Source organism: Pelophylax lessonae (assembly GCF_965119305.1).
Source record: "Pelophylax lessonae genome assembly, chromosome: 3".
Lineage (NCBI taxonomy): Eukaryota > Metazoa > Chordata > Amphibia > Anura > Ranidae > Pelophylax > Pelophylax lessonae.
Genome location: NC_138770.1, coordinates 31,158,523 through 31,171,078, shown reverse-complemented (window position 1 = coordinate 31,171,078; position 12,556 = coordinate 31,158,523). Strand labels below are relative to the sequence as shown.

The following is a 12,556-nucleotide window of genomic DNA, read 5'->3' as shown; positions in this document are numbered from 1 at the left end:
TGTGTATGGGGCTGCAAGGGATGTGGGCAAAGAGATGGCACCAGGATGCATTATGGGAAGAAGACAAGCCGGCAGAGGCAGTGTGATGCTTTGTCTGGTGGAGTTCTGGTGGGTGGGTATAATGTTCTGGTGGGTGGTATAATGTTTGGGTGGGTGGTATAATGTTCTGGTGGGTGGTCATAATGTTCTGGTGGGTGGTGTAATGTTCTGGTGGGTGGGTATAATGTTCGGGTGAGCAGTAAATGAACACACAACTTAGTAAGATAAATAAAATGAAATAAAGGAAAAAATAATTCCACCACCATTTTATTCTCAGCAGAGGAAATAGATACTAATAGGCTGCAGGAGATCTGCTTCATTTCAACCCCCTCCTTTTTTCTTATCAGATCTCCTGCAGCCTATAAGCACCCATTTCCCTTTCTGTGTCTCAACAGATCTCCTGCAGCCTATTAGCACCCATTTCCCTTTGTATGTCTCAGCAGATCTCCTGCAGCATATTAGCACCAATTTCCATATTAGAGAATAAAATTGTCATAGTTCCAATGTTTTATGTCACACGATATTAGCGCAATGGATTAGGAAACAGAAAATGTCAGTAAAAAACCCAGTGCAGGTGATTTTGGGGCCACAGACACAATCTATTCCCCAATTCATAGATTCCTAGAAGTCAATGAAACCCCCGACACTCCCAGCTGAGAACAATGAAGGAGATTACTATTCCAATCCTCCAACCAGTTTTCTGGCTGGGAAGGTCTGGGAGTCAATATTTCCCCAGCTGACCAGGAACAATGAAGGAGTTTACTATTCAAATCCTCAACAACTAGTTTTCCCACTCGCTATTTCCCTAGATGACCCCTCCCCTCATATCCATAAATTTCGCCCTCTTATAATCAAAGTAAAAGATGTGACAACATCTGTGATAAATCGACGTGTTTCACCTCATCAGTATCCAGTGATCAACCATAAAGTGATATCAAAGTCCATCCAACGTCTCCTTCATACTTCAATAAATGATATCTCCACCAATAAATGTCTCCAAACCCTCCAGAGCTTCCTCCTCCGTATCTCAGTATATGCTCCAGCAAACCATGTGTAGTGGACTACAAAACACCTCCTTCCCCAAAGACCAATTGTGTGCTCTCTTGGTGCTCGCACTCAGATTGTGCGCTCACCAGACCTCCATCACTCTCCTAATAAGTGGCTCCACAATAGCTTTGGACGAACCCTGACTGAGAAAGACTGGACTAGGCAGTAATATATTTCTCCCCCCTTGGTGGGAGTGGAGATGACCCATCTATAAGGATATAAGCATATAAAGTACATCCACACACAGCACAAGGCCGTTGTTGTAAAATTTTGTCGGACCCGTGAAAAAATCGGACCTCGTCACTTCCGGTTATGGGAGTCTCAAGTGCGCATGCGCACCAGACATTATCTTGGTTTGGTAAACTTATAACACATAGCGGGCAGTTGAATGAGAGGAGGCGGGGCTGAGGTGGGACGGAAGACACCGCCGCGTCATCTGCAGAGCTGAATAGAGGAGGCGGGACGGAGGTGCGGCCGTGTAATAAATGCAGGACTTTAGCGACTCCTTCTGTTTTATTATCTTTACTAATTATCGTATTATTTACCCTTAGGATTTCATTACATTTAGTATTTCTTATTTTGCATTATAGAAATACTAAATGTCATGCAATCCGAAGGATAAATAATACGATAATTACTAAAGATAATAAAACAGGGAGTCGCTTAAGCCCTGCATATATTACACGGCCGCACCTCCGTCCCGCCTCCTCCGCCAGCTCTGCATATGTGTCCTCCGTCCTCCGTCGCACCTCAGCCCCGCCTTCTCTCAATCAGCTGTCCGTTCTCTGTTATAATTTTGCCAAACCTCGAAAAATGTCTTCTGCGCATGCGCACGGACGACTCCTATCAACTGTTTTGTGACGCTTTGTCACCGGAAGTGACGAGGTCCGATTTTTTCACGGGTCCGACAAAATTTTAGAACACCGTGTTCACACTACCAGACTGTTCTCAGGGCTGCAGTTCCTCTGAGCTCCACAAGGTGGTGATCTCACTTCTACCCAGACAGGAAGTCTCTATGGAAGACAGACAGGAAGTGATGTCAGGTACAGACAGGAAGTGATGTCGGGTACAGACAGGAAGTTCCGGGTGAGAGGTGAGTTGGGAGGAATTAGAGAGGAGACGTTGCTGGAAGAGACAGCAGAGGAGGTAATAAGATCTTATTTTCTATTTACACCCAGTAACCCCCCCCCCCCCCCCCCCGGTCATGTCCGTCCTCTTTTATCTCCAGCAGATGATGATACACACATATATTGTGTGGAAACCTAGATTAACCTCATATATTGCAATAAGGGAATCTATGATCTGCATTTTTATATCATATTACCAGTTAGTGATGATTATAAATAAAGTTTTATATGAATTTAGTGATACAGTAAAATCTTGGTTTGAGAGTAACTTGGTTTGAGAGCGCTTTGCAAGACAAGCAAATTTTTCAAATAAATTTTGACTTGATATACAAGCGATGTCTTGATATACAAGTAGCGTCATGTATAAAAATAAGAGAGGAGCCTCTATAGTGTAGCAATATGATTACATTTAATGAAGGTTCAATATTTAGCAACTCACATGGTTGAGGATTAAAACAGGCACATCTAAGTATGGAGGCATCCGGGGTAAAGCTGTCCACATAGACCATCCTCTGCACTGCCATCTTCATCATCTATTCCCCGCTGCACTCCACGAGTGATTCAAAGTCTCACTTTCAGATCACTCTACTGCAGGCTATTCTTCCCGGTCAGGATTGCAGACTGACAGTGGTGAGAGTCGGTGGTTCAGAAGATGGTCTATGCGGAGAGCTTTACCCCGGATGTCTGCATACTTAGGTGTTCCTATTTTAATCATCAACCATGTGAGTTGCTAAATGTTGAACCTTCATTAAATGTAACCATATTGCTACACTTAGAGGCGCCTCTCTTCTCTCTTATATTCTGTAGCTCTGCTAGATTTTGCTTCTAATCCCCTTGGGAAGGCTGCATATTGTGGATGGACATTTAATGGTTACACAACCTATCACATTGCTATAATCTTTGTATATAGACTATAAACTGAAAGACTTATGAATAAATGTTTGTGGAACGAATCATCTGAGTATCCATTATTTCTTATGGGGAAATTCGCTTTGATATAAGAGTGCTTTGGATTACAAGCATGTTTCCAGAACGAATTATGCTCGCAATCCAAGGTTTTACTGTATATGATAATATAGAAGATACAGTTCTTGGCTATAAATGATTAAGGAATCTGGACGGGGGTTGGGAACACTTTTTAAGACCTCCTCACCTACCAATAGCTCTCCTGGACAAAGATTGGTGATTTTCAGTCCAAACACATCGGATATCACCAGGTTAGGAGAGCGCCCTCTCTATTTATATCTAAGTGGTATCCGGTCCGCCATCCACCGGAGTATCTGTGACCGGGTACCTGGTGGTGGATTCGCTCTTTTGCTCCTTATGCTGGTATTTCCCATTTACTGCTATAGAGATGTCTGTTGCTTCACAGGCCCCACAAACTCTGTGGGACTACAGAGCCCAGCACACCTAGTCATCTACATCCGAGTCTGCCAGATTACCCCAGGAGTTGTCTGACACTTTGTTATCAGAAAGTTTTATTGGAACTATCGTGTTGAGGATTGAGATATTTTGTCCATAGTGCAAGCGCTGCCCAAACATTTATTATTTGTAGATTAACCCCTTCAGGGTCAGAGCATTTCCCCATTTATGGGGCCGGAACATTCTCTTCATTTTGGAGATAAATTCTAGTAATATGTTCCTCTAAACAAACAACACTGACAATAAATAGAGAAGACAATGACCATCCTGACCATACATCACCTACAAAGGGCAATGATTACACCACACAGGCAGCCAATGGGCAATCATTACAATATGCAGCCAACACAATGATGGAGTGCAGGGGTCAGGAGCATAGAGCCCCTTACATTGCTGGTCAGGAGGAAGAAAACATTCCCCAGCCTGCCATGAAGAATGTTCCATCATTGTCAGAGGGAGGAAAATACTGAGGGCTCTGAGCAGAGGCTTAACTAGAACCTTCAGGGCCTTGGTGCAAGAAACCATGAGGGACCTCCCAGACCCACTGGTCCCAGGCTCTCTCCGTCAGTTAATTTCCCATGTGGCTAATGTTGGAGGGTGCTGAGCCCACATTGGTGGCAGATCAGGGACAGCAAGGGGGCTCTGTATGGAGGGGACTCTGCAAAGGCTGAATGCGCTGCACAACCTGTTCTTAGCAATCCTTCTTGGAAAGTCTGGCACAGCTTGGTTTCTTCCACCAAACAGTGCCTCCTGCCCTCCAAATACTTCTAGGAGACCAAGAGCTAATACCAGCCTTTTACCCCAAGCATCATACACACACACAAGATGTTGAGGTAGAATCAAAGGAATGACTGTTTATTGAACAGAAATACAGGTGTTTTTGTTTTTATACACTTCAAAAGTAGGTCAGTCACCACATGAACAATAAAACTAAATATTTACCCAAAACATCACACACTGGTTTAGATAATGAGGTAGATTTGACACTAAACGAATCTCATCATATAGGAACCTCCAAAAGTTAGCCAACAGACAGAAACTGTACGTGATTCAATTAAATATGGGAATTCACATCTAGGAGGCACACAATGGGAGAGACACACATATCACCCCACCTCAGACTGTCCGGCAACAGCCTACAACAGTCTATGAGTCAAAACTCATGCAATGTTCCAGCAGTCTGAAAAGGTGCAATAAATTTATCTATAGATCTCTTGAGGGATATCTTCGATAAATCTTTCTGTCCTAAGTGAAGGAGCCTCTCCAACCCAGTCTGCAGGAGGACCACCATATTCCCTCTGACTATTAACCTGTAAAAGATTAATATTACACCTCTCCATCCACTCCAGAAGGGAAGCCTTATTGTCTTTATTCAGAGAATTAATCCAAGCCTCGCTATCAGCCTCCAATATGGGGTTGTCTATTATTAGAGAATGATCTGCTCTCTCAATGTGCCATAATCAGTGGGTAGGAGGCTTGCCTCTAGTCCTCTACAAAAGTCCCTGTCTCGGTTGGGTCTGTTACAGCGATCACTGGAGGAGCCTCCACTAATCCCGGGATTCTTTACTCCGGTAACAGGATCCTTCCTGCGGTCTTGGTGCCACCCCCCCCCCCCCCCACATTGGTGTAACACCTGGGCCAGATCGCAGGTGTGACTTTTATGTGAATTTCACGACGGCGGTAGTTCAGCCACTGGTTCTGAGTAAACTAGAGGAGCTGAGGTACCTCTGAAGAATTAGTGGGACTAAAGGACTCTGAGAGCCTCTGAGGGTTGATTTCAGGGGGGATAGTGTAGCAGAAGGACTCTGGCGGCCTCCTAGTAAGTGATAGGGGTGAACAACTCTGAGAGGTTAAATAGGAACGTTGAGAAAGAACATGGACTTTAAAGGCACTGGGTATATAAAACATAAACATTTTATTAATTCACACTTTTAAAACGCCAAAAGAAAAAACAAAATTAACACATACTTTGCCTCAAAAAAGGTGTGAATGCACAAAACATCTAAAATATATAGCAATCACATTGCTGTGTTATAACGAACAAGTACAGATTATTGAGGTAACATGGTAAAGTAAGAGATACTTCACATCGGGACGATCCCCCGAAGGTGACAGGTAGATGTGCTGCCTTCCCAGGGAGATTGAGCGATGTGTTTGCACATAAATACAATATTTAATTGAGCCAAGTTGCTCGACATGTTTCGCATTAAGCTTCTTCTGGAGCTAGTAATTCAATGCTCTATATGGTGATAAAATAAAGATCAATTAGATCTGACCTCTGAGAGGTTAGTGCGGCTGAATTGCTGTGGGGACCTGTGAGGCACGAAGGTAAGAAGGGGCTTTTAGGCTCATATGGGCTCTTGGTCTCTGAGGGTTCTCCCACCCCACCTGCACTTACTTTTCTGAACTCCTTAAAGAACTACTACCAGCAAGTGAAGGAAGCATTCATAATCTCACTGGTCAAGGAATATGTTGCAGGACACAAAATAGACCAAGAGAAAAACCCCTATCAAATATTGTCCTTTTCCTACCCACACTGGGCTGCTATTGGAGAAAACAGAAGAGACTCCTCCCCTACAGCTCTGTACTCCACCAGCTATCCAATCCCGTCTCTTACAGCAGAGAGTGACAGTGACATCACTCCTGTCAGTCAGCAGGCTGCCGGAGATTGGAGCCTTGCAGCCGGAGTTCTGGCAATTATCCTGATTAGCTGCCAACTCCGGCCAAAAGTCAGCAAGTTCCCCTTCCTGGATATCATGATGACCAGACATTGACCTCACAGCCCTGCCTCAGAGGAAACAATTCAAAGGAAGGATTGTATTTATCATTCCTTATCTGCAGATCTAATACTAATTATATCCAATTCATAAACAAAAACAAACCCAACAGAGAAAAAGGAATTTCTGATCCGGCAGGTCAAGAACCCAGAACTTCAAAAATGTAGCAAACTCTAAATAGTCCAAACTAAATGTGTTCCCATGGGTGCAGTAGTTCCTAAATGTACAGCAACCCTCCTATTACCCCCCTTACATCCCCATCCCCCATTGTGTGACCAATAAAATCCACATACTGGTAATTCTTACTTTCTTTTCCCAAAGTTATCCGTCTACAAGGAGACCTGTATAGATCAAATGAGGATGGAGGAGGACCAGAGTCACATGACTGAGAAGATACTAAACCTCACCCTGGAGATCATCCACCTGCTAACTGGAGAGGTGAGGAGGATTCTGGGAGGTCACATGACATCACTCTTATCTCTATTAATAAAACATAGACCTGACCAGAGAGGTGAGGAGGATTCTGGGAGGTCACATGACATCACTCTTATCTCTATTAATAAAACACAGACCTAACCGGAGAGGTGAGGAGGATTCTGGGAGATCACATGACATCACTCTTATCTCTATTAATAAAACACAGACCTAACCGGAGAGGAGAGGAGGATTCTGGGATTCTAACATGACATTCCTATTGGTTCTTCAATACAGAGATTTCCTCTTCTGAAGTCAGGTGATCATATGACCATCACAGTGCCTCCATGTGACTCCCTAAATCCTGAGAAACGCAACATGCAGAAGATTCTAGAAGTCACCAAGAAGATGATGGAGCTGCTGACAGGAGAGGTGAGCGGTGCTGGGAATTCTGGGACATTATCCAGTAACAGACAAGGGATGTGTCTGGATGGTGACTGTATCATTGTGTGTGTCAGGTTCCTATAAGGTGTCAGGATGTCACTGTCTATTTCTCCATGGAGGAGTGGGAGTATTTAGAAGGACACAAGGATCTCTACAAGGACGTCATGATGAAGAATCAGCCGCCCCTCACATCACCGGGTAAGAGGAGACTTTATTGTAAAGGAGAGAGCAGTACGGAGGATCCACCTAGATCCCCCATCATCTGATAAACACATAGAAACAATGTATTCAGTCAGTGTGTGTGTTTCCTACAGATGGATCCAGTAATGGGAACCCACCAGAGAGATGTCCCCGTCCTCTGTATTCCCGGGATTCCACACAGGAAGGTCACACCATCCCTCACCATCATCAGGTAGATGAGGAACAATCACTGATAGTATCATTAGGATCTGTACATTATCTGCATTGTTACCATTGATGTCATTTTTATTATATATTCAGAGTGGAAACCTCGGGGATGATAATATTGTTGTTAAAGAAGAGTATAAAGAGGAGGATGAGGAGTATGGAGTGATGGAGGAGTTTATAGAAGGACACAAGGATATGATGGAGCCACCTAATACCAGGAACCCACCAGAGAGATGTCCCCGTCCTCTGTATTCCCGGGATTCCACACAGGAAGGTCACACCATCCCTCACTGTTTCAAGGTTGGTGGGGAGGAGAATATAGAACGTGGACTCGTGGAGACGATGTGTGGATTCTTTTTGGTGAGGTCACAATAATAATTATTATGTCATACAGATGTTATTATTGATCTTTCTCTTGGTTTAGGGTGAAGATCCGATAGATATAAAAGTTGATGTTAAAACAGAAGACAAAGAGACGTATGAGAGGGATGATCAACATTCTGCAGAGGTGGATGGAATAACGGGGACATCAAAGATCAGCACAGGTGGGTCCTTAACATTAAATACATTACATACTCCTGACCCCTGCACTATATACTCTATATTGTACATTACATAATTCTGATACTATATAGTCCTATCTGTTGTATCTTATACATTAAGTTGTACATTACATAGTCCTGCTCTCCCCTCTACCCACTGCTATATACACACATAATATGGATTCTCTTTTGTTACACCCATTTCCTACCAGCTGGACATTTTATATCTGATGATCTGATTGGAGGACAGACTTTTACATGGTGATAATAATGTGATAACATCCTCCAACTTAGGAACCTTAAACAGAAAGTGATAATGAGGGAGGAGTCAGTAACCCAATGATGGAGATCTTCAGGATCAGTCCAGTCTTCATCTTGGTTGTTCTCCCCCCATCCTCACTCTCTGACCTCTGGTGGGACTCAGCCCCGCTGTTATTCATGACTAAATTATGGACTAAATAAGGAAGTGCGGGACTTCTTGTGTTGGGAAGATGGCAGTGAGTGATAGAGGGGTGGGGACACTCGTCCTATAATCCCCTCATCACTGTCACTCCTATAAAAGACAGTTCTCATTGTTTCCTCACTCTCTGACTAAGGTCCATGAATAAAGAAATGAACTGGTAGAAGATCAGAGGACCCATTTACTAGTTACCTTGAGGGTGGAATTGTAAGATCCTCAGAGACAAAGCTGCCTGATGTGGGCGGAGTCCTGCTTTTGGAGAACCAATCGGCTCATGTCTAGTAATAATCTTTGTATTTCTATTTTAGTAGATGGACGGGAGATGAGGAAAACCTCAGAGGATTGTCTCACTTTGTCTCCAGACTGTAAAGTGGAAGATGAGGACATCACACAGTATAGTCCAGGAGAAAACCCGGCTAACTCAAATGTCCATCCGGCACCACACAGTGTAAATGGACCATCGTATTCCTCTTATCCTGAGGAACCTCAGACTGTGAGGGACGGTGCTGGACCATCGTATTCCTCTTATCCTGAGGAACCTCAGACTGTGAGGGACGGTGCCGGACCATCGTATTCCTCTTATCCTGAGGACCCTCAGACTGTGAGGGACAGTGCCGGACTATCGTATTCCTCTTATCCTGAGGAACCTCAGACTGTGAGGGACGGTGCCGTCCTTCCAACAGATAAGAGGTTTTTCTGTACTGAGTGCGGGAAGTGTTTCCAATCTACATTCCATGTTAATAGACATAAAAGATCCCACACCGGGGAAAAAACACATTCCTGTCCTGAGTGCAGGAAATGTTTTTCAGGGAAGTCCAATCTTTACAAACATAAGAAATCTCACAAGGGGGAGAAGCCATATTTCTGTCCTGAGTGTGGTAAATGTTTTTCACAGAAGTCCAGTCTTTGCAGACATCAAAGATCTCATAGGGGGGAGAAGCCGTATTCCTGTTCTGAGTGCGGGAAATGTTTTTCACTGAAGTTCTATCTTGACACACATCAGAGGACTCACACAGGTCAGAAGCCGTATTCCTGTCCTGAGTGTGGGAAATGTTTTTCACAAAGGTCCAGTCTTTCCACACATCGGAGATCTCACACAGGGCAGAGGCTGTATTCCTGTCCTGAGTGCGGGAAATGTTTTTCAGTGAAGTCCAATCTTTACAAACATCAGATATCTCACAAGGGGGAGAAGCCCTATTCCTGTCCTGAGTGTGGGAAATGTTTTTCACAGAAGTCCAGCCTTTGCAGACATCAGAGATCTCATATGGGGGAAAAACCGTATTCCTGTTCTGAGTGCGGAAAATGTTTTTTAGTGAAGTCTCATCTTGACACACATCAGAGATGTCACACGGGGGAGAAGCAGTATTCCTGTCCTGAGTGTGGGAAATGTTTTTCACAGAAGTCCTATCTTTACATACATCAGAGATCTCACACAGGAGAGAAGCCGTATTCCTGTCCTGAGTGCGGGAAATGTTTTTCACTGAAGTTCTATCTTGACACACATCAGAGGACTCACACAGGTCAGAAGCCGTATTCCTGTGCTGAGTGTGGGAAATGTTTTTCACAAAGGTCCAGTCTTTCCACACATCAGAGATCTCACACAGGGCAGAGGCTGTATTCCTGTCCTGAGTGTGGGAAATGTTTTTCACGGAAGTCAAATCTTGACACACATCAGAGATCTCACAGAGGGGAGAAGCATTAGTCTTGTCCTGAGTGCGGGAAATTTTTTTCTCAGATGTCCCATCTTTTCACACATCAGAGATCTCACACGGGGGAGAAGCCGTATTCCTGTCCTGAGTGCGGGAATTGTTCCTGACTGAAGTCCTATCTTCCTGTACATCAGGGATCTCACACAACCCTCGAGGTGTATGAGTGCCTTGAGTGTGGAAAATGTCTTCTATATGAATGTTGGTGGACATGTGTGGAAGAAGCACACCATGATATACTCCATGGCTGATCTTCATCATGTAAGAAACAGTTTCATGGGTGTGGAAATTTTTGATAAAACGACTTATCCAAGGGACTAAATCGGGGTCCCAATCTACTTGCCCCTATGACAGTCTACTTGTCCCTTATAATGAAAAGAAATGGCTGCACTCAGATGTGGTCAAAATCCAGGTTTATTAGACATCCCAATGTGGCAAAAAAGTGGCAAGGTAGACGCGTTTCACACACTAAGATATGTGCGTAATCATTACAAGGAAAAACTGGTATAACATCTCGATATATACACACACATGTATTCAATAAACAATTAACAATTGATAATAGGTGGTACAAGTGAAGAGGTAAACCATTATCCTGGATTGCAGGTGATACAAAAACATCTTGATTTCAGTGATGAACAATGTGAACAATTCGAATTGCATAGTGTATGGGCATGAAAAAAAACTTTTTTATATAAAATCCTAAAAGGAAAAGAAACAAGCGCATGTGTAGATTGGATGAAACATGTGAACGAGAAAAGAAACTTATATAAAGTATAATAATAAAAATAGTTAAAAACAACCTATGCAATACAATCAATAAAACATGAATAAGCACATAGGTGTAAATACATGAAATGCATTATGACATTATGGATTATCCACTATATATATATATATATATATATATATATATATATATATATACATATGACAACCAACCATTCCCCCATAAAAGCAAAATCATAGAGAAATGGAATGGCCAGGAGTGTGTAACATCGGATAAACCACCGATTGTATGTACATCTGACCGTGTATGTGGGCGGAAAACAAGAAAAAAGGAATTATATATAAAGAATCGGATAAGACCAATAGATATATATATATATATCTAAGAACATATGTAAATAGAGGGCGAGACAAGAGAAATGTATATGAATGTAAAATGAGTCGCATATATTATATTATATTAATGAATACTAGATAGTGGGATGTTAAACCGTCTATAGCATAAAACAAACTATGCTGGTCTCGTATATCGTTTATTTTGCTTTATAATATTTTATTTTGTTGTTATTTTATTTCATTTATTTTATTTTAGTTTTATTTTATATGTTATAGGTATGTGTGGATCTAAGATAACAATGGTACACAAATAAATAAAGCACTGCCGCATCCTGAGAGGGATAAAAATAGAATAAAGTAAAATAAAATAAAAACTTCACCAGGTGTTGCAGTGATTTATCGAGTGTATCAAAGTAGAAAGATTCCCCGCTGGAGAAAACAGACTAATCCTCCGCGGTATGTAATGAGAGGGGAAAGAGAAGCCCTATGCGTGTTATTATCAACAAAATTATCAACAAGGTTATAAGTACATATCTATATGGACATGAATCACATCATACAAGATATTTATATATATATATATATATATATATATATGATTGATGCACAGGGTGGTCTTATTCATAGAAATGGGTCACATCCCATTCAAAGTTCATACCTTGTGGTATACGGGTCTATAAATGAAAAATCTAAAAGACCTCTCTTTTGCATAATAGCCAAAAGGTGTCGTCGTCCCAACCACCCCCCGTAGGGGTGATTTGATTTTTTGGATAATTTGTATTTTCATTGCTGTAGTGTCCCCATTATGGTACATATTAAAATGTTTAGCTACATTAGTTTTGGAGTTTTTGGTCACACTATATAAATGTTCATTGAACCGGTCACGTAAACGCCTGATTGTCCTGCCCACATATTGCATATGGCAAATGTTACATAATTGGTTTTACAATTAAAGATATGATTAATGTTGTAACTTTTAAAAAACTATACACTAAACTACACGCCATGCCAAGCTCACTTTCTCCACCCCCTACAGCGCAGAATTCAAAGAAGTCAGAGACATCATTAACAGACATCTTCCCATGTTATGCGCCGATGAAATATG

General features: G+C 42.3%; 3 protein-coding genes across 3 annotated transcripts in view; 2 read left to right on the top strand and 1 right to left on the bottom strand.

Moving 5' to 3' along the window:
- Window positions 1-12,556, top strand: part of LOC309550774 (uncharacterized protein) — a 461,615-nt gene that overhangs the window by 103,586 nt on the left and 345,473 nt on the right. The gene's annotated exons all lie outside the window — the stretch shown is intronic.
- The window catches only part of LOC309550268 (uncharacterized protein), a gene marked incomplete at both ends in the record, with an annotated part of 461,917 nt that overhangs the window by 349,254 nt on the left and 100,107 nt on the right, over window positions 1-12,556 (bottom strand). The window lies entirely within an intron of this gene.
- On the top strand, window positions 8,022-11,748 carry LOC309549893 (uncharacterized protein; the record flags this gene model as incomplete). The annotated part of the gene is made up of 3 exons (XM_082250384.1): window positions 8,022-8,223; window positions 8,989-9,416; window positions 11,728-11,748. Exons 2-3 carry the CDS (start codon window positions 9,003-9,005, stop codon window positions 11,746-11,748), a joined length of 435 nt encoding a protein of 144 aa, XP_082106510.1. The 5' UTR covers window positions 8,022-8,223; window positions 8,989-9,002.